This window comes from Leishmania infantum, chromosome 26 (assembly GCF_000002875.2).
Source record: "Leishmania infantum JPCM5 genome chromosome 26".
Taxonomy (NCBI): domain Eukaryota; phylum Euglenozoa; class Kinetoplastea; order Trypanosomatida; family Trypanosomatidae; genus Leishmania; species Leishmania infantum.
The window spans coordinates 1,007,019-1,032,505 of NC_009410.2; the positions used below are offsets into that span (position 1 = coordinate 1,007,019).

At 59.1% G+C, this 25,487-nt stretch overlaps 7 protein-coding genes across 7 annotated transcripts; all 7 read left to right on the forward strand.

Moving 5' to 3' along the window:
- Positions 1–28: 28 nt before the first annotated feature.
- LINJ_26_2650 (hypothetical protein, unknown function) lies at positions 29–862 on the forward strand (the record flags this gene model as incomplete). Its single annotated transcript, XM_001470557.1, has 1 exon — positions 29–862. One exon carries the CDS (start codon positions 29–31, stop codon positions 860–862), a length of 834 nt encoding a protein of 277 aa, XP_001470594.1.
- Positions 863–1,544: 682 nt separating this feature from the next.
- On the forward strand, positions 1,545–1,787 carry LINJ_26_2660 (conserved hypothetical protein; the record flags this gene model as incomplete). Its single annotated transcript, XM_001470558.1, has 1 exon — positions 1,545–1,787. The coding sequence occupies one exon, from the start codon at positions 1,545–1,547 to the stop codon at positions 1,785–1,787; it is 243 nt and encodes an 80-aa protein (XP_001470595.1).
- Positions 1,788–3,216: 1,429 nt separating this feature from the next.
- LINJ_26_2670 (conserved hypothetical protein) lies at positions 3,217–4,371 on the forward strand (the record flags this gene model as incomplete). Its single annotated transcript, XM_001470559.1, has 1 exon — positions 3,217–4,371. The coding sequence occupies one exon, from the start codon at positions 3,217–3,219 to the stop codon at positions 4,369–4,371; it is 1,155 nt and encodes a 384-aa protein (XP_001470596.1).
- Positions 4,372–8,349: 3,978 nt separating this feature from the next.
- Positions 8,350–10,101, forward strand: LINJ_26_2680 (conserved hypothetical protein; the record flags this gene model as incomplete). The annotated part of the gene is made up of 1 exon (XM_001470565.1): positions 8,350–10,101. One exon carries the CDS (start codon positions 8,350–8,352, stop codon positions 10,099–10,101), a length of 1,752 nt encoding a protein of 583 aa, XP_001470602.1.
- A 2,108-nt stretch (positions 10,102–12,209) lies between these two features.
- On the forward strand, positions 12,210–14,693 carry LINJ_26_2690 (conserved hypothetical protein; the record flags this gene model as incomplete). The annotated part of the gene is made up of 1 exon (XM_001470566.1): positions 12,210–14,693. One exon carries the CDS (start codon positions 12,210–12,212, stop codon positions 14,691–14,693), a length of 2,484 nt encoding a protein of 827 aa, XP_001470603.1.
- A 1,385-nt stretch (positions 14,694–16,078) lies between these two features.
- putative ABCB2 (ATP-binding cassette protein subfamily B, member 2) lies at positions 16,079–19,882 on the forward strand (the record flags this gene model as incomplete). The annotated part of the gene is made up of 1 exon (XM_001470567.1): positions 16,079–19,882. One exon carries the CDS (start codon positions 16,079–16,081, stop codon positions 19,880–19,882), a length of 3,804 nt encoding a protein of 1,267 aa, XP_001470604.1.
- Positions 19,883–23,940: 4,058 nt separating this feature from the next.
- On the forward strand, positions 23,941–25,074 carry LINJ_26_2710 (hypothetical protein, unknown function; the record flags this gene model as incomplete). The annotated part of the gene is made up of 1 exon (XM_001470568.1): positions 23,941–25,074. One exon carries the CDS (start codon positions 23,941–23,943, stop codon positions 25,072–25,074), a length of 1,134 nt encoding a protein of 377 aa, XP_001470605.1.
- Positions 25,075–25,487: the final 413 nt, after the last annotated feature.

Here is a 25,487-nt window from a genome sequence, read left to right on the forward strand (position 1 = left end):
TCTCGCTTGCTCTGAGCTCTTTCCGCCGATGGCGTCGACACTCGAGGCTGAGATCGCCTTCCTCCTCAGCGTTGCCGCGCATCTCGGCCATTCGTCGGAGCACATTGGCGAGAACGAGGACGACGCCAGTGGTGCTCCCCCTGTGTCGTCCCTCACGACGAGCGAGCGCGAGGTGTTGGCAGAGTTGCTTCTCCTCGAGAAGAAAGAGGGTGATTACGTTTTCGCAACGCGTGCCGACACCGCCGCTGCGGGTGGGGTGGAGGCCCTGCTAGCTGAGAGTCCCTTAACTGCCATGTACAGAGGGGAGGCGGTCAGCCCTTATACGCGCTTCATCCTTAGCTTCTACAGCAGCACCCTTTATGCGCAGGTGCCTACGAAGGTGAACACAATCGCCATACGTCTGTTTCAACGCTTTCTGTGCGGCTGCCGCGGCGATGCCCTTCAACAGGTGCACCACGGCTTCGGCAGGAGGTCGATGGAGGTGGTCCTGCGCGAGTGTCTCAACCTAGCCGGTAATCTCTCGTCCACTCTGCAAATTGCGGCGCCGTCGGAGATGACGGGACTGGTGATCGCGGAGCTCAACTACGATGTGCAGGAGGTGTCGCCACTCGACTATCTTGACGTGATCTTGCCACACATTTCGTATCTTTCTCAAATGTGCCAGCAGGCTTCCCTGCTGCTGCTGGCGCACGAGGAGATGGTGCGACAGCCGTCTTCCCTTGTCGCATTGTTCACTATTGTCTTCACCATCCGCAACATGGGGGCGGGCGATGACGCGGTTGCACTTTTGCTGTCCAGCTGGCCAGAGTGCAGACAAGCGGCGTTTTACCGCATGAATGCTTTCTTGAACTGCTTCACGTAGTGCACCGCTGATGCACTCGCCGCGACGGCGGGCAAGCCAGCGGCGTGAGAGAAAGCACGCGCCAAAGTAACAAGAAAGACTTGCGGCAGTGCCGCGACGACTGGGTGAGTCCACACGTGTGTGCGAGTGGGCGTATGCGCCGCATCACTCCTCCCGCTGTCGAGGGATGCCGGTCAAAACACCTATACGAGTACGACGAGAGTAGACGCAACAACAAAAGGGAACCATTGATTTGGAGACGATTTGAGATGTCTCGCTTTTCTTTGCCGTGTCGTACCGGGTTTCCGCTACTTTCCACATCTCACCCACCACAGAACGGCACTGCCGCCTGACTGACAGGTAGAGAAGACGCCCAGCACATGATTGCAGGTCATCGCCGAGAGGCGGTTTGCAGGCCGAAAAAAAAAATCAGGCTAGCCCCTTCTTGAACGGGGCGATGCTTCTCTTCTCTGTCGCTCGCTGTGCACCACCACCTTCTCTACCCACTGCTGCTGCTTCGTCTCTTTCCGCGCGCGCACATGGGTGCCTCCACGTGTGCGCGCGCACACACGCACACAGGCCGGCCTCTTCGCTTTTCTCACGCCCCTCTCCCGCTCCTGCATCGATCGCAGTGCCTTTGGTTTCCTGTGCTTTTTCCGAGCCTTGCGTGCACACCTTCTGCCCTGCCGGTGCCGGTCGCGGAATGGAGGAGTTTCACTACGAAGAAGTCCAGTTGTCGGAGATGACGCTGGAGGACGGCGTGTTGCGCTTCCCTTGCCCCTGCGGCGATTTGTTCGAGCTCCTTCTGGAAGATTTCATCAGTGGCAGCGATGTGGCGCAGTGCCCCACCTGCTCTCTCACAATCAAGGTGCTCTTCACCAAGGAAGAGAAGAACCACTTCCTGGCGCTAAACACCGTCGGTGCTGTTTGTGCTGCTGCGGCGTAGTGGCTGCGCACTCCTCAGCCACGCTGCCCCGCTTTTCCAATAGCCGCTCTCTCGATTTTGTTGTGCTGCTGCTTGCTTCTCATGGTTTCCGACCGCTTTTTCACGCCGCTCTTAGCTCATCATGCACGGCTTCGGCGCTTGCGGACATCTGGGGTGATGGCGCCTCCGCGTGCCAGCGTTGAACCGGTGCTGCCGCTGGGACACTACGTCACCGTTCTTGTCGTTTGTTCCTCTTTCTCACCTTTCTTTAAACGCTCAGCTTGTCGAGCTTCGACCTTGCTCTCGCCCTCTCGGTTTTGTGCGTATTCTCGTGTGCGCCTAGGTGCTTGGGCGGCGCTTGCTGTGATTTGCACGCCTCACTGAGCCGATGCTGGCGCGCTCACGGTGACGCGTGCGCGTGCGTGAGCTCGGGAGGGGGTCGACGAAAACGCAGTTGCTGCCTACCTGAGTGTACTTGGCTGCAGGTGCGAGGCCACCGTGCTCACTGCTTTTCTTCGAATTACGCCGGAAGTGCCCACGCGTGAAGCAGACCTATTTTGCTTGCCCCCTCTTTTCAGTCCTCCTATATGTGCGACGACGCTAAAGTGTTGCGGTGCTCGTTTCTTCTGTCTAGTGTCCGATACCTTGTTTTGGCTGTTGTGTGACCTTTTCCTTTTTTTTTGCCACGTTGGGTGCTGCCACGTGTAAAGTGTGCGTATAACAGCGCCAACACCCGCCATGACGTTCTCTCCTGCTTCCCGGGGACAGGAGCGAGGCTAATAGGGAGAGGACGGGGCGGCGCCTTTCTCTAACCGTAAAGCTCAAGACATGCAGACGAGAAGGAGTCGCCCACCTCTCTCCGCGGACGCCCGCCCATGTTCACTCTGCTCTGTGCCCCGCATGCGTCTGTGACGCTGTCAGCGGCGGTGCGGCGCCAGTGGACTGCTCTGGTGCTGCTAGTATGTGCAGCGAGGACACCGCAGCGAACCACAGCACAGACGGGAGCTTACCCGTCATACAGTGCGCGCGCTCTTGGTTCGCCCCCCTCACCCACGTAACTCTCAAGCAGCGGTGTTGTGTGCGCATGCGTTGCCGCGACGCTTCTCGCGCGTTGCGATTTTTTGATGCACGCTTCCCGGATTCGGCTTCTCGTCCTTCTCCCCTCCGCCGCTTCGCCGTTACGCGCAGCTGGCGCGTCGGGCTGAAGGACGTGCGGAGCGGGGTGATAGGAGTGGCCGTGCGTGCCTATCATCTTCCCTCCTCTACAGTAGAGCATGCTTTCCTTTTCTTCACATGACGCCTACTCTCGTGCCGTATGGCCAGCAACGCACTCGACGCAGGGTGACTGCCTCTTGTCCGGAAGCGGCAAGCGCAGAGGCCACACTCGCGCTCATAACCAACCCATAAAGGTCACAGGACCTGCCGCCCTCGTGCCTCTCTCTTGTCCTCCATGTTGCGTCGGCTTGTCGCACACGCCTTGGCGCCGGCAGCCCTGTGCCGCCACCTTATCGTCAGCGCCGATATCCGCGAAGGCCTCACCAAGCCGCTGAGCTCTCTGAAGGAAGAGTGCAAAGGGCAGAACCTTGACTTGGCTGACATGGCCGAGGCGATGAAGGGCGCGACATACAAGCTTCAGGAAGTCATCAAGAAGAGCGCTGTCGATGACAAGCAGTTCAAAGGAAAAGCGGCCACGCTTTCCGCCTCGCTGAAGGCGTACAACACACGGCTCGCCAACCTGCAGAACGAGACGCGCTCCATCCAGGCTGAAATCGACGCCATCATGAAGCTGCTGTGGGGCACGGAGAGACCGGAGGGCGCCAACTTTGCAACGCCTCCAGCGGAAAATGCCCCCAACCCCACGGCCGACTTCGAGGTGGAGCCACCACCGATTGCGCGCGCGCTTGGAGAGGCGACGCTGTCTGCGCCATCGAGCACAGCACCTCCTAAACTCAATGTGGAGCGCGTCGAGGGAGAACGCGTAGAGACGGCGGCTAGGATGGGCACTTCCTCGTCCGCTGGTGCCAGCAAGGAGGAGGAGATCGAGGTGGAGACCATCGAGGTCGACGTTGAGCCGCCGGCGGAGGAAGACCCAGTTGAGACAATGAAGGTGACAGACATCACGAAGGAACTCTATGAGCGTGGTGTCAACTTCTCTGACTGCATGGACGCGCGAACGCTGAGGCAGCGCTACCGCGATGTGCTGAGCGGCAAGATTCCCACTGCGGCCAATCAATCCTCCTCATCGGCTTCGCATGGCTTTACGGAGCCCCTGACTATGAACACCAACCAGCCGCGCATGCCCCAGAGCGGGCCTCCTCAGCAAAGCCCGTACCCGTACCAGCAACAAGGGCAATCGAGCACCAACAACGCGGGCAGCGGGATCACCAACGACCCTTACCCGAACGCGCATCGCAAGATGGTGGATCCGATGAAGTTTGTGTACCAGATTAAGCAGGAGTTGGCGCTGGAGAAGGGCATCGACGCTGGTGCAGTCGACTTGTGGAGCGGCAAGATCAAACTGGATGACAACAAGCGTCTCTATGACTACCCCTCCATTCAGAGCTACCCGATCGAGGTTCGGCAGAAAGGAGATATACCGGCATGAGCAAAGGCGGCGACGCAACGCAGCGGGACTGTCTAGCGAGCTCGAAAGGCGCACACGAAAAACAAATGAATCCAGTACGTGTCGCGCTGCGCGGTGGTGTGTTGGGTTTTGTATTGTGCAGGCATCTCTCACATTCCCTTTTGGGGCTCCGCGCATATGTGCGTGTGCGTGTGTGCGAACGGCGGTGGTAGCCGTAGCTGGTGAAACAGGTTTCTGTTCCGACTTCCTTCCCCTGATGGCGCTTTCGACTCGCCAGGCTGAGCGTCGTGTCTGCCCGCAGGAATGGGTCCGTAAAAGGATCGGCTTCGCCCCTTCTACGTTGCACTGCTTGAAACCAGGCCACCGCGTGACGGTGCCATCGCGTGGTGGGATAGTGACGGCTGAGACTGCAGGAAGGCCCTTGCAAACCTTCACGCCAATGCAGCCGCAGCCATGGCGGGTACCCCCACCTCTGTGGACCAAACAACCCTACTCGAAGAGGTTCATTTCATGCCTCTCTCCTTCATGGCGCTGCTGGCCTGTGCACCCGCCTGTGTCTCCCCCGCACGCAGGCGAGGACACTACCTTGCACACTTGGCGCAGGACGTGCACGCGCCGCAAAAAAAAAGTCATCATAACGCTTCGGCAGCGCTCATATGGGCATGCAAGCATCGACATCCTCGGCGCTGCGCAGACGCAGACACTTCCCTCATGCGTGCAGGGGTCGCGTTCGCCTCTCATCGCAGTTTGCCTGCGGCTGTTCTCGATGAAAAGTCAACGACAAAGTTGACGGGCTTGCCGAGCCGGCAACGCCAGAGGAGCCGGCGCCAGCTGCAGGGAGAACGGACCCTGGCCAGAGCTCGCAGACGCGAGGCCGACATCCCGCGAAACCGTGCGACACGCTGAGACGAGAGCTCCTTGGCGGCCGCCGTCCAGCACTGCGGAGGAACAGCGGCCTTGAGCGTGTGAGATGAGCGGAGACCATCCTCGCCCAGCTCGGCACGGGCGCCTGCGCGTACTTTGGCTTCGCGCAGCGGCGGGTGACTCGCAGCGGCAGCGTGGCGTGAAGACGGTGTGCTGCCTGTCACTGCGCTCGCGTTGTGGCGTGCCCCTCCCCCGCCCCCGCCTGTGCTTGCTGTGAGGGGGTCCGGCCTGGCGTTGTGCCCGGCATGCGAGGCGAGGTTGGCGGATGGGTCGAGGCTGAGAGCGCGCCTCGTCTCACTCGCGGCGCGTGCGCCTGCCCCGCCGAGTGTCCAGCGCTGCCTCCCTGTACGACCCCTCAGGGGAGGGCGTGCCAGGGGCTGTCTCTGCGCAGGCGCCGCCGACCACAGCTTGCATGGTGCATCGCATCGAAGCACGGCATGCAGAGGGGAGGGGCGCACGCGTGATAGACGCAAGAGACGCGAGGGGGTGCATATGAACCAGCCCCCAAGAGTGCGTGCGTGCGACATGCGCGGGAAGCCCGACGAGAGCGCCCCGAACTGCACCGTCGGGTCCTGCAGACTCCGACGTGGAGAGTCGCCGCAGGGTACTGTTTGTCTGCCGTGGCTGGAAGCCGCGGAGGGAGAAGCACGGCACACAGGCAGCGTGTGCAGGCCCTCAGAGGGCCGTGGCCTGCAGCTGACGAGCTTCCTTCTCGGGCCCGTCCGGCACGCGGCTAGACCACCGCCTGTTTGGCCACACGATATAGACGCCGCTGCTTCCGCCGCGGAGCAGGGGGCTGGACGCGGCTGGCTTGGATCCAAGGCATGCGCCCCCCCCCCCCCCCGAGGTCCGTGTGGCGCCGACCGCGCGGCAGGTATGCAAGGAGGGGGCGAGGAGGGACGGGCAGAGTCTGTTAGACGCGTGACCCAGTTCGACGACAGGCCGGCTCGCCCTTGACGACCCGGATGGGGCCGCGGTGCGACAGAGGTGTGGTGAGCTGTGGTTGTGCGCGCCTACGCTTGCGGACTTGTTGTTGGGAGTGACGTGTTTCGAAGAAGCCTCTTTGTGCCTGTTTGGCTCTTGTTCGCGCACGCCTGCGCAGAGGTGCTTTCGGCGGTTTTGTCTGGGGGACACGCCCCTGCCGCAGCCTTGGTTTTTTCCTCTCTCGTTTCGGCTGTCTTGTTCAAACTTATGTTTTGCCTGTACTCGTGGGTTTTGAGAGTGGCTGCGTGTGTGGTGGGTGCGCCGTGGTGTGCACGGAGGTCAGAAAGGGTCTCTCCGTGTCTTTCTGGGACGGTTATTATAGGCGGTAGTACAGGTTCGATGATATGCGCATTTCTGAGGGCAAGGCACATCGCATACGGCATGGAAAGCGCCTGCCGTGGCAGTGCTTATTTCACCTTCAAACCAGCGTTCTACCCATGGACGTGTTCAACGGCGAAAAGCGGAGGCGTAGAGAGATGCTTGATAGAAGAGTGAGTGGTGAGCGTGCGCAGGTCGATCGGAGAATGTGGGTTCGCATTCAGCGGGGTGTGGCGGAGGCTGATGGGCCGGGGTCGACGCATAAATCACGTAAAACCAACAGTGTGTTTTGTTATTCTCTCTCTGGTGAATGCCGAGGGGAGCACCTGCAGGCCCGACAGAATGCAGGGAAACGGGCATGGTGGGTGAGGGATCACTCTGCGCATGTGGATGGCGTGCCTTGTGTTGCGCTTGATGATGCCAAAGCCTCTTTATCGCTACCAGCGCGCTCTCTCTCGCGTCTCCTCTCACCTCTTCGCTCGTTGAGAGCTGCTTCTCGCTCTCCCTCCTCCGTTGTAGAGAGCCACGCATGCTCATTGTGTATCGAAGCCACCGAAGCGGTGGTTTAGTGCTCGGCGTAAGAGGCTGCTCTTCAACAAGGTCGACACCTGCTGACAGAAATGCCGGCGCGCAGCGGGCCATCGTCGAACACATTCGACCACAGCGCCCTTCCAAGCTCACAAGGGGCGCCAGGGCCCTACGAGTTCACCAGCACTGCTGGTAGGCATGTTGCCGGCAATTTACAAGGGTTTCGGTTCGTGGATGAGGGCCACACCGTGAAGCAGTCGAAGCCGGTGGCACGCACCGCAGCTATGAGCCGTCGCCGCCGCGACATCTGAGTGCTTGCATGTGCACCTGCGCGGGCGCTCTGATAAGACTGGGCTCGTGTTGCGCCTCTCCAGAGCGCTGATTTATGGCGGTGCCACTGCACCCAAAATCTCACCGACGACTCCGAAGGAACGCCTTAAGGCGTGCGCTGAGTTTCACGCAGCATTGTCGAGCATGTCCGCTTCTTGTGGTATCGTGCATTCTCGGGGTACCCCTGCTTCGACCGCGATGATGCGCCAGCACACCCCTGCTGTTGGGACGGCTATTATGCATTCCTCAATCAGCGCGCGAACTCGGCGGGTGTACTTCCCTCATTGTGTGCAACTGAGTATCGCTCTTCGGTGCGGCGATGCTCAAAACCATGAGCCGTGCATGGCGCTCCCTTCTAGATGCGAACGCTGACTTCGCTCGCCACACCGCACTGGACGCCCTCCTTGCCCTCTTTTGCCTTGTTCTTCACATTTTCCTATCTTTTGACGGATGCACTTGCGCACGGCTTCCGCGGCCCGCCGGGTGCCGTTGGCGTATCTTTCTCCACTGCGCAGCCCAACACACAGTCAGAGCAGCACAGGCACACCTACACATACCCGGCTCCGACGTCCGACGGAAGGCTTGACGCTCTCTTTGTGTTGTAGGGCGCGCCACACTCAGTCGTCTCCTGCACCCTATTCACGTCAGCGCCCTTCAATCGCTTCGGCAGTCGGCGCCCCCCTCTGCTTCCTCTGCTCTTTCTTGTTGCGCGTGTGCCGTGCGTCCGCTCTAGCTGCACCACGCGCGCACACGCAGGCAGATCCACCCGCACACGCGCACAAAGCGAGGTCAGTGCCAGTGCTCTGTGGGCTCGCACACAACACTGCACGGGCTCATACGGACATTACTCGTTCCAAACCACTGCCGGTGTTTCGGAGAGCCCCCAACCGTGACGGCGGCGAGCTTCGTAGGGCGATGACGGAGGAGACCTGTACAACAGACTCGGAGGCGAAGACGCTTCAGCGGCTTGCGGAGCGGTACTACGAAGCGTATAGGCGAGACCGCGGCAATGATAGCACACCAACCGTGGCGTCGTCATTGATGCGCATGATGGCTGTCATGGGAGAGCTGTCTACAATGGCGTTCACGTCCTCGTCAAGCATGTCGCCTTTTGAAAAAGACGAGGTATCCCTGCTGATCGGAAAGCTCAGCATCTCTGTGGCGATGATTGCCGAGGCTTTCCACCTGAACGTGGGGCGGTCTATCCTCCAGTATCTCGAAGAGGAGCTTCGCGCGGCCCCGCTGTCGCAGCGCGGTGCGATCAACAATGGCTGTGGGACGACCGCAGCGGAGTCCGACGGCACCTCAGCTGGGGCCCCGCCACTGGACGCGCAGGCATCGGTCTCTGAAGCTCCTGCCCCACCGCCGCCGCCGCCACCGGTAACGGAGAGCAAGCGTTCGGTGGTGCTCGGCGCGACATCGAATGACGACTTTTTCGGACACGTCGACGAGCTCGCCAAGTTGCCGCGAGAGCACTTCGAGAAGGCCGGCCTCAAGTGGGTGGTGCCGCTGCCCAACGGGACACTGGAAGAAGTCATCCCGAACGGGCGTTGGATAACGGTTCGCTACGAGGATTTTCCTCACTACCTGGCGCACATTGCTCGGTACCGCAACGCCCGTGCGAGCCAGCCACAGCCGTCGCCTCCGTCTTCTCATTCCACGGGTGTGGTGGGCCGGCAGGGATACAAGGATCCGACTGCCGAGTACCCGCCTAACCGTGCGCCGGTCGTCTCTGTTGCGGCGTCTAGCGTTCCTTCTATTTTGGCTCAGGCGCCCGGCTACGACCCCGATCGCGAGTCGACCCTTTACTCGCCAGGCCACTTCGCGGGTGATCTCTTCAGCCCCATGGCACGCGCATCGGATGTGCAGACGATGAGTGTCGTACCACCGGCTGCAATGGTGACGGAAATGGGCGGCGGGGCAGCTGGCTTCGAACGGCGTAGCCGCCCCGCTGTCCAGCACATTGGTCGCCCGTACGATGTCAGCTCGTTCCACGACAAGGTCAACCTTCTCCGTCGCGGGGCGGTGCCAAGCGCGGCTATTGCGCAGCTCGGCCTCACCTTCAGTGTACCGGACGGCCAACGTGTTGTCGAGCTCGTCAACGACGGCATGCAGGTGGATGTGACAGCCGCCAATGTGAGCGAGTTCCTGCGTCTACTGGACAGCTATCCAACAGCGCAGGCTCCGTCTGGCCGGGTGCATCGCACGAACAGTGTGAGGAAGATCGACGTAGGCCGCATCATCTCCGACGTCCCTGCAACGTTCAGCCCGTCGCACTTTTCACACGGCCTCTTCGCGCCGTACCAGGAGCCGACCTCATCGGTCTATGTGGACTACGACAAGTCGGAGCGGATGCTGCCGCTCTACCTGAAGGAGCATCACGTGAGCCCTGCCGATACACGAGGCCTGTACGTGAGCGCTGCACGCTCTGCCGACTACCCCACCTTAGAGCGCATCGTGCAAGAGGTGAAGGTGAATCCGTCTGCCTTGACCAAGTACGGTGTTACCTTCAGCGTGCCGAGCTCGCTGGAGCCGTACTCGACGCCAGAGGAGCGGCGCAGTGGTCTCCACGCCTTATTCCCTTCCTCTGCTTTGCAGCCGGTGCAGCCGGAGGATCGACTTCACTTTCTTTCTCTCGCTCGTCAGTACTACCCCAATATTCTCTGAACGGAAGACGGAGTGACGCTCCTTGCCGTTTCCTCGCTGTCACCGTACAACTAGGGGTGCTCGCGGTTCTGCTATGCATGTAATATAGACCTGAAACGGGAGCCGGTGGAGGACGGTGGGGGAGAGAGACAAGTACTCCTTGCCAGTAGGCGGCCGGGCTGCGCGCCAAGGGGAAGGACGAATAGGACTGTAGCGATAGCTAAGATGAGGGTATGAAACGCATGTTTGCCTCTCTTCCCCTCTGCGCAGACGTGCAGCTGTTCTCTAGCGTCATGCGATGGTGTCGTCATGCGTGGGATGTCTCTCTGTCAGTCCGCATCCTCACTCCCGCACTCTCGCTCTCGCTCGTGCGCCACTCTCGTCACGTTCTGCTGGGGCTTATGTGCACTTTTTTTTTCGGCCTCTTTGCCCAGCGCCTCTTTGTTTTCTTCTTTCTCATGCTTTTCGCTCCCGCACTGGATAAAGGGTCGAGACAAGGGGCGGCACACTCCTCAGTGCGCGGTGGTATCTCAGGGTCCAGTACCACCACCCTAGGTGCTGAGGCCAAACAGCCCCCCCTCCCCTCCCCCCGACTCTCTAAGCCTGCCGAACCACCTCTGGTGATGACAGGGTCACGTACCAGTGTCATGGGGCAGTCAGAGCGATGTATCACTGCTGATGCCAGCGGTCCGGCCCTGGGTGGCGCTGTGTCGGAGCGACCTGCGACCGTGAGCAGGCGCTTGCACCATCCATGTGATGGGCGAAGTGTCAGAGTGACTCGAAGGTACCTCACCGCCGGCCCTCACGCTGCCCACTCGCGTGGGGAGTGTCCGGGTCACCGCGAGGGGGATGGACCAGGTGGCGACTGGCACAATGGGAGCGGCTGTGAGGCGAGCTGCGAGGCAGAGACCGCGCTCAGGTGACTGAGTCGGCTCATTGCTGTCACGCGGTCCTCTGCAGCTTCGCGCCACGCGCTGGGGCCTGTGACAGGCCGGGCAGCGTGAGCTCACGCCGTATTAGGGGGATGAACACGTTAAAGGAAAGGCATCCTTTGGTATACACTGCGTTGCCTCTTTTTTTGGCTTCATCCTATCCAAGAGAGCTATGTGGCAGCGGCCGTCGTGGTGGGACTCGGCTGACAAGGCTGATTCACCTGCTGGCCAGATCGTTTTCAGGGCTTGGTGCCTCGTTTGGATGCTTCGTTCTCTACCTCACTCTTTCCACCACAACGCCCCCTCTTCTTTACGTGCTAAACTGATAAACGGGACGAGCACATACGCGCCGGTGTCGTGGCGTGTTTGCCGTGGGTCTTGATGATGTGCACCTGCACGACACGCGGGCACGCTCCAAAAAAAAAAACAAAAACAGCACGAGAACATAGAGGAACTGATTTTGTGTGCGCGCGCGCGTGGATGTGCACGAAGCAAAAACTAGTGGATTCAGCTTCCTGCAGTCATGAAGTGTGTCCGACGCGCTTAGCCCACTTCTGCCGGTGCGTTAAGTTGGCGCACCAGCGTGCGTGCCGTGAAGGCCACTGCCAGCGTGTCTCTTTCGGCTATACGTGGGCCTGAATATTTTTGCAGCTCTTGCACATAATGCCCTTCTTACCCGATACTCGCGTGGTGCTCCTCCAACCTTTTGCATCACGTTACTTTTCGACGCCGTCTTGTGCACACACGCACACACGCGTGCGTACGCGGCCATGGCCGCAGTGACGCGTTGCCCTGCTCTTTCTTCGAATTAAGGCTCGTGGACTGCTTGTTCTCGTTACCTCTGTGACATCTGTCAAGCAGACACTGACGAAGAAATCTTACGTGCACCGAGAAGGCCCCGGGCTCCGTGGCAGCAGGTGGTGCGCGCGATATTTGTCCTCTGCACGGGCTCGCTCTGTACCGTGCACACACAAATACAGGTGCTCGCAAACGTGCCGTCTGCCGTTTCCGATCTTGCTTGATTCTGTCAGCCCTGACGAGCACCTCATCACGTCGCCACAGCTCTACACTTCGTTGTTGTCTTGACTTTAGAATTCACGCACGACACAGCGTTGCACGCACGTCACGTCATCCACGTTACGAAATCTGGCAGTAAAGAAAGCGCAGAACGCGCCAAAAATGAGCGAGACAGACAGCATGTGGCTCCAGAAGAGCATAACCCTGCCTGACCCGATCCCAGAAGAGGAGGACAGGGCAGACGCACCGACACCAGTGCTTGTCCCCGCTACTGCCCGCACGCTGCCATCCACCAACACTGAGGCGTCGCCGGAGGATGCCATGCCGCCTCCGCCCCCGCCCGCCTTGGAGAAGAAGACCACCGCTGGAGTGGAGATTGACTTGACGAAGATGGTGCTGGATACGAGCAGCTTCCTGCGCGCGTCTGCGCAGCGCCCGTCGATGCGGTACCCGAGTCGGGCCTCTGTCTCCAACTCCGCGTTCATCTCGGCGCAGGAGTACGACGACCTGCGTGCGCGCTACAGCCAGGCGAAGCGGGAGCTGCTGAAAGTGTCTGACATTCAGAAGGACCTCGACTTTGCGCGTTTTGAGCTCACGCGCTCCCAGGAGGAGATGAAGCTGCTGCAAGCGAGCAACCACAACCTCAAAAACGAGGTGGAGGAGTATGCGCAGCGGGCCGAAAAGGAGCACAAGGCGCGCATGTCTCTGGAGGCGAAGATGTCGGCCGAGGGCGCCACTCGCGCGGAGGAGGTGGAGTTCTTGAAGAAGACAATCGACGAACTGCGCGAGGAGAACGCAAAGCGACTCGATTACATGACACAGCAGCAGGAGGATGAGTTTCAGGCGCGGCTGCAGTCCATGCGGGAGGAGCTGGCAGGCGCGGCAGAGGAGCTGGCGCGGCTCACCGCGAAGGCGACGCAGGCAGAGAAGGCTCGCGAGCTGTCGGAGTCGAAGCTCACCACCGCACTTGCGGACTTGGAAAAGTCGCGTGCCGTGGTGGGCGATTGCAAGGCGCGAATTGATGCCTTGCAGAAGGAGTGCCATGCACTGGAGCAGCAGCACCGCGACTTTGTGCAGCAGCAGGAGCGACAGAATGCGACGTACCTCGAGGAGCAAAAGGCTCTCAACGAGGAGCGCGTGCATCAGGTGGCGGAGTCGAAAAATGCGGCTATCGCAGAGATGCAAGAGGAGCTGCATCTGTGGAAGGAGAGGACAAGGACAACGGCAGAGGAGCTAGCCGCGGCACGCCACGCGGCAAGCCAGCTCCAGGAAGACGTGAAACAGCTAACTGCGGATCGTGCCAAGGAGGTGCGGCGCCTCACTGAGGAGCATCGTCTTGCTCAGTGCGAGCTCCAACTCCAGATGGAGGCGGCGATCCGCGAGGCTCGGGGAAGCAAGACGTCCCTGGAGGAGGAGGCGCAGTCGCTACGTCGCCAGCTTGCGCAGGTGTCAACTGAGCTCTCAACCGTAGCTGGTGTGCTGGCGCAGCGGGAGCGGCAACTCGCCCAAGCAGAAGAGGAGCTTCTGCGCGCCAAAGACCGCTGCGTCGCGGCAGAGCAGGAAAACGCCCAGCTGGCGAGCGATGCGCAGCTGAACGCTGATGCGGCCGAGGAAGCTGCAGCGCGTGTGGAGCGACTAATGAGGCAGAACTGCGACATGGAGGAGGAGTTTTCGAAGGACCTCCGCGAGGCCAAGGATCGCATCCGCACCTTAGAGGCGACACTCATGCAAAGCAAAGGCGAGCTCTCGGCGCTTCGCAAAGAGCAGATCAAGTCTGCGGACGACGGCCTCGCCGCCACACGCGACCTTCGTGCGCAGGCAGAGGCACTGACGGAAGAGTGCACGGCGCTCAAAGCACAGGCAGGGGAGCGCCGCCGCTTTGAGGAAATGGCGCGTGACTACTGCCAGCGCTTTGAGGCGGAGAGGACGAGGGTCGGCACGCTCGAAGCGGAGCTCAGCGCCGCCGTTGACAGGTGCGCCGCTCTGGAGGCGAAGCTGGAGGAGCTCTCGCGCCGCGTTATTTCGCAGGCAGTGTCGCGCTCACCGATGCAGACCCTGCACACCAACGCGACAGGCGCGTCGCTGTCCCGCCATGGCAAGCACCGCAGTGTCTCCTCCGGTCAATCGTACGCACCCACCGGCGGCAGTTCGATGAAACGCGCCCGCACTGAGGACGCGCGCGTCTTCGCCATCAGTGGGTTTGACGGAAACGACGTCCTGCTCGCCGTGAAGCAGCTCCCAAACGTGGCGATAGCGGAGTGCAAGTCGAACATGCCGGTGCCGTCCAACCTCACCCACCTCATCACGAATGGCCAGCTCACAATCAAGCTTCTGACGGCGCTTGTGCGAGGCTGCTGGGTGCTGCCGGAGTCCTATGTGGTGGACTCCCTGAAAGAGCAGACGTGGCTACGTGAAGAAGACTACGGCTTCCAGCACGAGGAACCGCCACTGCTGAAGAAGCGCATCGCCCTCACGGAGGCGTTCATGTCTTGTAAGCACTACAGCACCGCCAGTCTGTTGCTCAAGGAGGGCGGTGCGATCCTCGTCGATGACCCGGAGCAGGCGGACATTCTTCTGTGCACCAACGCCGAGGCACGCAGCACCAAAAACGGGTGGAACTGGGAAAAGATGGTGGAGATAATCTACCCGCTTAAGATTCAGTAGCCACAGCGGACAAAGGCTGCGCACGGCGATGGCACATCTCCGCACCCTCAACACGGAGGTGTTTCGAGCGTCCCTAACAGACTCTCGTTTTGCATCCTCGTGCCGCCCGTTTCCCCACATGTGCCGATGCGCAGCCAGCCCGTTTTTCAGGCATACGCCGCGCCCGGCACACATCATTTAGAGTATACTTCGAGATTTTGTTTCTCCTCGACCAGATTCTGTTTTCCTAGATTCGGTTTCCGCCACACCTCGCTCACAAGTGCGGACACATGCATGCAATCATCCTGGCCGGCATCCGGGTGGCTGTCGCCTTGTCATTGACACGCCCTGCATCCGTTGGCCGCTTACCTATCCGTGTATGTTCGCGCATTTGCTTCGCTGCGCTTGTGATTTTCATACACTACAGTAGATGTCCTTATTTTCCCATGCCCTTGCGTCTGTATCTGTCTGGATGCGCCGTCGAGCTATCACCGCTGGCATGGTCTCTTTCTTTTTTTTTTCTTTGTGGTCATCTCTCCTTCGTTGGTGCAGCGGCAAAGAGGAAGGAACGCAGCCGGGGCGATGCCGATGGCGGGTCGCCGCTGCGCGCGCTTTCTCCTCAGCCTTTGCCCTTGCCATGCATGGGAGTTGCTGTGAGTGGACCACTACCGATCGCCCAAGCAGCCGTTCCCAGAAAAACGCTGCCATCAGTCACGCCACAGTGCACTCCACGCGATATACTCCACAGTTGACTACACAAACACACCCACACACGCGCACGAAGATGTGCTAGCCGTAAGTCTGCCATGAGCTCCTTTTGAGGTTTATGTTTTACCCTTTTCTACACACGTTGCTGTCGCTAGGCGCGTCAGCACCTTGCGCCGAAGCACGCGCACACACACGTGCACCAATACTCACCGTAGGTGCACGTGGACGGAAACCCCGCGTGCGTTTCACATCGACGCTGCGAAGCAGCATTGCATCGTTTAGGGTCGACTCTGTGATGACTCGGCCACGCAAGCGCCCCAGAGAAGAGGGAATCTTCTCTTGTTCTCCAGGAAAAGCTGAAAGCCACCGCTGCTGTGGGGACGGGGAGGAGCTGTGCACGCACGCTTTGCTGCCTAAGCTGCGCTGCGCTGGGGTATTTCGCTGCTATCGGCATTTTTTTTCACCACGCCTCCTTTGCTTTCGCGTCTCCCACTTCTCCCTCGCTCCCCAACGCGTGCGCGCCCATTCATAAAACAACTCGCACTCCTCTACGCGCTGTGCCTCGTTGATGCCCCCTCCTCCTTTACAGTGGTGATGTGGCTCGGCACCCTCCCCTTTGTCTTTGTTTGCTCCGTTTCCTCGCTTTCTGCTCCGTAGGGCGCTCGACGACGTGGCGCGCACGCAGCTCGGCACGAGTCATGTCCGCCGATAAAAAGGCGAAGGCCAAGCAAGCCATCCAGGATGCGAAGGCAGCAGTGTCCGAGAAGCTAAGGGGTCAGGTGCCCATTTTAACCCTCCTGCGGTATCGCGCTTCCAGCGAGTGGTTTGCCGTCGTTGTCGGGAGCATTGCCGCCTTCTGCGCGGGCGGCTCCACGCCGCTTTTCATGTACTTTTTCGGACGGATGACGAACAGCGCGTACGACGACGAAGCCGCGCCGGAGGTGACGCGCAGCTTTGCGATGTTGATGGTGTGCATCGGCATTCTTTCCATGGTGCTTGTCTTCATTAAGACTGCCACGTACCAAGTGACCGCGACGCGCCTGGTCGGCCGCATCAAGTGCGCCTACTTCTCCGCTGTCGTCAACCAGGACATCGGCTGGCATGACAAGCGCAAGCCCGGCGAGCTCATTTCTCGCCTGACTGGAGACACGCGTGTCATCCTCAACGGCGTTAACGACCGCTTTGCCAGCTGGATCGAGAACCTCGGCACCGGCCTCATCGGCATCGTTTTTGCGTTCATCGCGAGCTGGGAGCTGACGCTCCTCATCATGGGTTCACTCCCGCTCATCGCGGTGGCGGTGTACTTTCTCACCGCCGCGTCCTCCCGCCACGTTGCTGTGACGCGCAAGCAGTATGCGGTGGCGAGCGCCATTGCGCAGGAAGTCATGCAGAACATCAAGACAGTGCAGAGCTTCAACCGCGAGATGCACGAGGCGGAGCGCTTCTCAGAAACGATAGTGGGCTCGCGCAAGGCCGGCATCAAGAAGGAGTTTCTTGTGGCGATGGCCGGCGGCTCCGTGATGGGCATCATGCTCTGCGTCATTGGGCTCGCCTTCATCCTTGCTGCGTACCTTGTCCACAGCGGCCGCACCGACGTTGGCTCCGTCTCGGCGGCCTTTCTGACTGTGATGTACGGCGCCATGGGTCTCGGGCAGGTGTTCCCAGCCCTCATCTCCTTTGTGGAGGCGCGCACAGCAGCGTACCCAATCTTTGCGACTATCGATGAGCAACCGACGATTGACCTGCACGGGCCTGGCAGGGAGGCGACGTTTTGCCGGTGCATTGAGGTGAAGGATGTCACCTTCGCCTACCCGACGCGTCCAGACCAGCTCATCTTTAGCGGCTTGAGCGCCACGATTAGGAAGGGCGAGAAGGTCGCCTTCTCTGGTTCGACAGGATGCGGCAAGTCAACGATCATCAGCCTCATCCAGCGCTTCTACGACCCCATGGAGGGTGCCGTCACCGTGGATGGGCAGGATCTCCGCGACTTGGACCTCAGGTCGTGGCGCAAGCGCATCGGCATCGTGTCGCAAGAGCCCAACTTGTTCTCCGGCTCCGTTCTCGACAACGTCCGCATGGGGCGGCGCAGCGCCACCCTTGAGGAGGTTGTGACGGCATGTAAGCAGGCCCGCATTCACGACACGATACTGGCCCTGCCACGCGGCTACGACACCAGCGTTGGTTCTCTGGGCAGCCAGCTGAGCGGTGGGCAAAAGCAGCGTCTCGCCATCGCCCGGGCCGTCGTGCGCGGTGCCGACATCCTGCTCCTGGACGAGGCGACCAGCGCGCTGGACCGAAAGTCCGAGGTGGAGGTGCAGCGCGCCATAGACGATCTTACGGAGCATAGCAAAATGACAGTGATCACGATTGCGCATCGAATGGCTACCATCTCGAACATGGACTGCATCTACTTCCTCGATGGCTCGCGCGACGGCGGCAGCTGCATTGTTGAGTGCGGTACCTATGACGAGCTCATCCGCATGAACGGCCGCTTTGCCTCGATGGTCATGATGCAGAACCCTTCCACGGGAAACTTGCGTACTGTGGTACACGACACGAGCTTCTACCTCTACCCAGGAGCCCTCGACAAAATTACAGGCGGCAGCGTCTCAACCGAAGACAGTTACAGCAGCAACGACTCCTGGGACTCCAACTGCAACGGCTTCTACGAGGATGACGACCGGTGGAGCCAGTATTCCCACGTCCACGACGTCCCCTTCATCCACCGCACCGATTGGGAGGAGCGAAAGACGAGCGTGTCGATGTGGCGCATTATGAAAATGACGAAGAGTCGCTGGTGGGCGATTGCGCTGGGGTTTCTGGGCTCCATCATCACAGCTATCGTCTTCCCTTGTGTCAGTCTCATGATTACCCAGCTCATCAACACTCTCGGCACCTACCGCCTGTCGCAAGACACAACGCACATGCAGCGACAGATAGCCTTGTACGTGATTCTGCTGATTCTTTTGGGCGCTGTCTACTTCCTCGGGAGTGTGCTTACGGGCTTCTACGGCTACGTCGGTGAGTACCTGACCTGTGAGCTGCGCACGATCCTGTTCCAGCAGATTCTTCGACAGGACCAAACCTTCTTTGACATGCCTCGCCGCGACCCTGGTGCGTTGGCGGCCCTTCTCTCTGGCGACTGTGAGTCGGTGCACCAGCTTTACGGCCCTACCCTCGGCTCCCGCCTCCGGTCTGTCTGCGCGTTCGCCGGCGGTATTGCCATCGGCCTCACAATGGAGTGGAAGGTGGCGCTCGTGTGCCTGGCCACTATGCCGCTCTTTGTTGGCAGCATCATCGCGCAGCAAGTCTTCTTTGCCGACTCTCAAAGTGTTCGCGAGAGTGGCATCGACACGGTGGTGAGCGAAGCCCTCGGCTCGATTCGCACTGTCACCTCCTTCAACATGCAGGATCGAATGATCAAGGAGTACAAGCGCACCATCAACGTCGCGGAGCAGACCGCCGAGCGCCGCGCCGTTCTCGTCAGCATCCTCGCCGGTGCGACGGAGATCACACTGATGGGTTCGATGGCTCTTTCTTTTTGGTACGGTGGCACCCTCATTGAGAGGGGCGAGACGCACTTCAGCAACGTGTTGGTCGCTGCCATGGCCGTCACCATGGGCTCGACGCTGGCGGGGGCGGAGGCAGGCAGCTTCGCGACAAAGTTGCGCGATGCGCGGCTGTCGTCGAACCGTGTCTTCTCCGTCATTGACCGTGTACCGGCGGTAGACAGTTATGAGTACGGCAAGGTCAATTTTGAGGAGCAGATAGGCGTCGAATTCCACCACGTCGGCTTTACGTACCCAGCGCGGGAGGGGGTGAAGGTGCTCAACGACGTCTCTCTCAAGTTTCAGGCAGGTTCGTCGAACGGCCTCATGGGACAGACCGGCTGCGGCAAGTCGACCATTGTGCAGATTCTGGCCCGCTTCTACCCGATCTCGACGGGCAAGGTGCTCATCAACGGTGAAGATCTCAGCTCCCTCGACCTCGTCACGTGGCGCGACCAGCTCAGCATTGTATTACAGGAGCCCTCGCTGTTCAGCGGCACCATTCGTGACAACATCAAGTACTCTCTGCCGGACGCCACAGAGGAGGAGGTCATTGAGGCGGCAAAGATTGCCTGCATCCACGACGACATCATGAACATGGAGAAGGGCTACGACACGGAGGTGGGCTACCGGGGCCAGCAGCTCAGCGGCGGGCAGAAGCAGCGCGTGGCCATCGCCAGAGGCGTTCTTCGCTGCCCGAAGCTGTTGCTGCTCGATGAGGCTACCAGCGCCCTCGATAACATAACAGAGGTGCGGGTGCAGCGCAACCTGGACGAGTTCCAGCGGCGGTTCGGCGTCACCACGGTCGCCATCGCCCATCGCTTGGCGACCATCCGCCACAGTAACCAGATTGTGCTGTTGGACAGTGGCAAGATCATCGAGCAGGGCACACACGAACAACTCCTGGCGCAGGACGGTGAGTACAAATCTCGATGGGAGCTAGCCCACACGTGAAGAAAGCGGTGCAGGCTGTGCCCTTCTGAAGGCCAGCGCCGTCACTCTCCTATTGCTCTTTACCGGGACAGTCTGATGCCTCTGCTCGCATCGTTTTGCCTTCTGCCCCCCTCGTGCTCTGTATTGCAGTCCACTGAATGTAGATGATGTGCGTTTGCGGGTTTCACTCTCTGTCTCCCGCTGTCGTCTCTTGAGCTGCTTTCTCTGGGACCGTTTTGTTTCTTACCGCTGACATTCGTGTCATTGTGTCTCTGTGTTCCTCACTCCAGGGGGGGGGTCGTTGTCTCTGAGAGCAGGGGGGAGGGGTGTTTGTGCGGAGAAGACGGCAATGGGTAGGACCACCCACGCCCTTTTTGCTTTGTGTTTCTGCCGTGTCCTCGTTCCCGCGTCTTTCTCTTTCTGTTTCCTTTTTGTGTCGAGATGGCTGTCATGCGTGCTAGCTCCTCAGAGCCCCCCTCCCTCCCCTTTACCGCTCTCTCTTGACGTCACCTCTGCGTTGTCTGTTTTCGTTGTCTTGTGTGTCTGCATTCGCCATTGCCTCCTCGCATTGTGAGGCGCGTCGGCTGCTTTGTAGCTGGTGGGTCTGTGGCTCCTGCGTTGATTCATCTGTCCCCCCCTGCCGTGACTGCTCTGTTGTGGGCACAGACCGTCCAATTCTTTTTTCTGTTCTCCGTTGCACTCGTTTTCCGGGTTCCCTTTGGATGTGCACACACGACGGCGGTACCATCTCTCTCTTCTGGTCCTCGCTGTGGTCGACTGACCCCTTTTGTAGTGTTTATTTTTGCCCTGTGCTTTTTGTTTGTCTACAGCATCCCCAATAACTGATCCGTTTTCGGTTATACATGTATCGTCTATGAGAGCTGCGCCGGCGGCCTTCACGACGGACACGAACACAGCAGCGACAGAATGGATGCAGAAAGATCCGGCTTTCCACTAACACGCAGTGTACACAGACACACACACACACACACACACACACATGCATACACACGCAAAGACTTGCTTTGAAACTTCGCGCGATGGCCATTTACGTTTACTTCTCCACCTGCGTGCGCCACCCCTCGCCTCACCGCCGCGATGCACCGTGTCTGTAGGTATGTATATCGTTCACCGAGTAACGTTTCGGTCACAGGCGCCGGCATGGAGGAGGAGGAGTTATTTTCTATCTGTTACACACCAGCTCGTGTCGTGCGTCCGTGTAGGCTACGAGGTCTTGTGGAATCAGAAGTATGTACTCATAATCGCCTGCACAAGCATCTGTGTATCTGCGTCTGCCTCTGTGTATGTGTCTCTTTGGATATTGGGGGGGAGGGTATGCTTGTTCTCGCACCTCGCCACAGGCCCGCATGAAAACAACGCGCATGCCATCCTTCGTCTCCTTCCAGCGCCATCATGCTCTCTCCCAGCCCTTTCTCATGATAGAAACAAGCGCGAACCGAACAGGCTGTGATGTATACTATTCGTTACACATGCGTTCTCGACGAACGGATGAAGGGCGCGCCCTGCTGTCTTTGCATGCACGTTTTGCATTTTCGCCATTCTTTGGTTTCCTTTTTTTTGGTGGTGGTGGTGGGGAGGCATCTTTCCTTTTCATGTTTTCTCATGTTTGCAAAGCCTGAGGGCCACGTCCTGCACCAAAACGTTCGACGATTCGCAGGCGTATGTGCACAGTCTCTTGTTTCTCCTATCAAACATTTGTTTACAGCTCATATTGTCGTTGCGCCTCCTCGTGTTCATGTCTCCTCTTCTGATTTTACCACAAACGTATTGACACACACACACACACACATGCGCAGCTCGTCTCTCTCCCTCGGTGGTGGGCGTTTTTGTTTTCAGAGCCCCTTTCGTTGACGCGAGAAACGAGGGACTTGCAACAAGCGTAGAGAGACTTCAGCGCTCGCAACGTTTCAGAGCGCGCCAAACCGACTGCTGTGTTGGGGCACACAGTGCTGCGGTGTGTGCCCTCCATCCAGTGGATGCTCAATTGCTCTTTATCACTCCGTTTCCGACAATCTGGTTAATCCTCTCATCTGTTTGTATGTGTGCATGCGCGTTCACGATTCTTTCAAAGCCGGCGACAAGGGCGAAAGAGGGAAGGAGGATCGCCCAACGATACGGCGATGAGGAGTGACTCAACGTACTCTCTAGCATTCGAAGACCATACTTCCGCAAGCATTCCTCTTGACCGCGTTTAGCTCTTCTGCTCATTTCAGATGTCGAGGAACCGAGTCACATTATAGGTGTTCGCTGCTGTCTTATTTTTCTTTTGTGCACACACACTTTGCCGCCTTGCGTGCTCACAACAATCACCATCCCTCATGTAACGGAAAAAGCGGGATACGTGAGTGTGCCCTCCCCCCTCTCCCATTCGAGCGTAGTGTTATCGAGGGCGCGAGTGGGGAGCACAGGCCGGATCGGTTTACGCTTCCACGGAAATGAGAGGCCCGGCCGTTTGGCCGCGTTGCCGACATACACTCGAATGCATCCCCTGCCTCTTTGGGAAACGTTTTCTCTCCTCTTTTATTCGTTGCCGCCCCTTTGCTTTCACTGCCGCTCTTCCCGTAGGCTGCCAGTCAGAGGGCGCATATGGCGGTCTAAACGCGGTCGTACGTATGCCAGCTGGTCTGGCCGAACCGGCGCATTGAAGTACATGGGTGTAGGTGGGATCGTGGATGGTGTGGGGATGACATAGTAGTACGTGGTACTCTGTGCCGCTCTTTCTGCAGCCGATTCCCTCGGCTTCATCCTCTTACGTGGCTGTTATCCTGCTCCTCTCCCCCGCTTTGCCCTCTGTTTTGCATTCTGCGTCTTGGGCATGCGCTTCTTTGCCTAGTTGCCACTGCTGGCGCTTGCGTGGAAGTGGTGCCCGCTCTTCATCCTGTGCTGGTCTGTGCTCTGCTCTCATTTTTTTTTCCGTTGCCCGTGCTGGGGATGGTGTCGGTCGTGGCATGTGTACAGACCTACGTCCCTGTGCCGCAGGCGAGTTGTGAGCGTGCGCATACACACATACACGCCGATTGGTTAGTTCACTTAGGGGTGCACTGCTTATGGCCCCTTCGCTCTTTTTGCGCACATGATTGTGGGTGGATTTTGTGTTGTATTAGTGGAGCGCCTCCTTGTTTCCCTTGGAGGGTGCGCTGTGTTTGGTGGGTGCTTTTCTCTCTGTTTTTCACACATGAGGTGCGGCGTGTTCCTTCCGTCTCGCGTGCGTGCACGTCTCGAGGACATCTGAATGGACGTGGAACTGATCGGTTGCACCAGTGAGTGCAAGAGAGTGGGGAGGGAGGGCGTGTGCGTGGGTGAGCGAGGCGACACATCAGCTTGTAAGCACGGGCACAACAGCACAATCAGAGACCATTGAGAGAGCACTTTCGGCACCCATAAAAGACAGTCTGTGTGGCCACTCGATTGCGCGCAGGCTTGCTGTGTTCCCTCCCCCCATCTCACGCAGGAGACGTGTGTGTGGTCGCGTGTAGAGGTGGTGAGAGAATTCTATTCACTCAGCGCCGTTTGTCCTTCAAAGGCATACAGGAAGCGCTCTGCTGCCTTTCGGCGCGCCTCTCCCCTCTCTTTTTCTCATGCAGGTCAGTAAAGTTGAGGTGCAGGGTGGGAGCGATGAGAAAAAAAGGCGCCTCCTCCTTCGGTGCGAGTTGTCGTATCAGCCCTTACGCTTCGCGAGCCCCGTCAAGGCTTGACTGCCTCGTCAAGACGTATGCGTATGTGCCTGCTTTTTTTTTGCTTCGCATCCTGTTTCCCGACTCCTCAAATTTCCCTCTCTGTCTCTCTTGTACACGTCCCCTTTTATCCGTGCTTCTCTCCTTTCCCTCTCTCCCGTCTTCTCCAGACCGTCCTCCTTGTGCGGATCGCTGCGTTGTGCTCTCTTTCCTCTTCGGATCCTCATCTCCTCCCTTTACTTCACGTTCCAGGGCGTCACTACTCTCCGCACGCCGAGCTCGTTTTTGTTTCCGTGGCACACCGGACAATCGAAAAAGAAGACGAAAACGCACACACCTTGCGCGCTTTATCTCCCACAGGCAACAGAAGAAGTGTAAGCGAAGATGATCTCTCAGTGCTTCTACCTGGCGGCGCTGATCACTACCGCCATGACCATCACGACATCCAATGTCACCTTCTACCAAGAGGGCCTTTCCACAAGGATAGATGGCACACCCACTGTCGTCCGCAACATCGCCCCGGATTGGATTGAAACGGCGGCGATGACCGTCAGCTCGACGACGAAGGAGCTGGCCGTCGTGCTCGCGGATCCGCTTCGCGCTCACATGACGGCCGATGTGACAATCGGTGATTCGGCGACCGCTGTCGCCGCAGATGTCAATGTGTCCATCTACGGAGCGTTCAACATCTCCAAGATCCCTCACGATGAGGACTGCAACACCCAGTCATTCGTCATGAACTCTTGCCACGTGTACATGAGGGTTAGCGGCACTGTCGACACCGTCGCCCAGCTACCAGCTGACGAGCAGAACATCTGCGATGCCGTCAGCCAGATCACCCATGATCTTATCACCCCTGTGGCGTTCATTCCCTACCCTCCTGTTGTGGACGGCGCGACGGATATCGCGAAGTCGACCTACCTCATGAAGTACCGTTTGGTCAACGTCCTCTCCGAGAACACCGGGTTGCCTGTGGAGGCGCATTTCGTCCGCAAGAACGTTTTGCGGGTTGCCTTTGGCTCATTTGTCCGCACCAGCATTCTGTTCGACTCCGCCTACGACTACGACGTGGACGTGCTGAACGCCATGGCGGTACTGTCGCGGTGGGCCACGAAGAAGCTCAATATCTCGATTGACCCCGAGAACAGCACAACCACAAGGATCCCGTTTCACGGCGGTGCTGTCACTGTCCCGACGCTGCGCAGCATTGTCCGTCAGGCTATCCATGAAGACGCGTTGGCGACGCTGCGGACACTGGTGCCGCGTGGTGCTTCCGTGTCCTACGATGTTGTCATCAACGACTTTCAGTGCAAGCTTTTCAACACCATTTGCTCCGTTCCTGTGTCGAATGGCGTGCAGGTGATCAACACCCGGTTCAGGGGAATGGGTGACCTCGGAACGATCCTGGACAACACAGCCAGTGCCTCGATGGATGCCCTTCTGACCAACATCACGACAGTGGCGTTCAAGCTCGTCGGTAGCACCTTTGGTGACCGCATCTATCTACCTGTATTCTGAGGGGGCTCATCGCCCTTCCCTCGGTGCGGCTAGGTGGTGTCGCTATGACGAGGCGGAAGGTACGCAAGACAGTTGCCTACCAAAGACGCTCATTCAGCCCGTCAGCGAGACGACGGAATGCCTCGACACTCCACAGCAACCCTTGCGAGCCCTCGCCGGCGTTGTCACATGCGTGACTGTCGTGCAGATAGCCGTGGGATACGCTCTCCGTGCTCTCCACTTCTCTCTCCCTCTCTTTTGTCATCTGCACCTCCTTTTTTTTTTCTTCCGGCTTCCTGACTTTCCCCCTAAATGCTTTGCCTTTTGCTCTCTCGTGTCTGTGTGCGTGTACGCGATTTTGTGCGCATTGACCACCACGTGGTGAAGGTTGAGGATGACCCCCTTCTCTCGGACTGTATCGGAAGCGCACACCT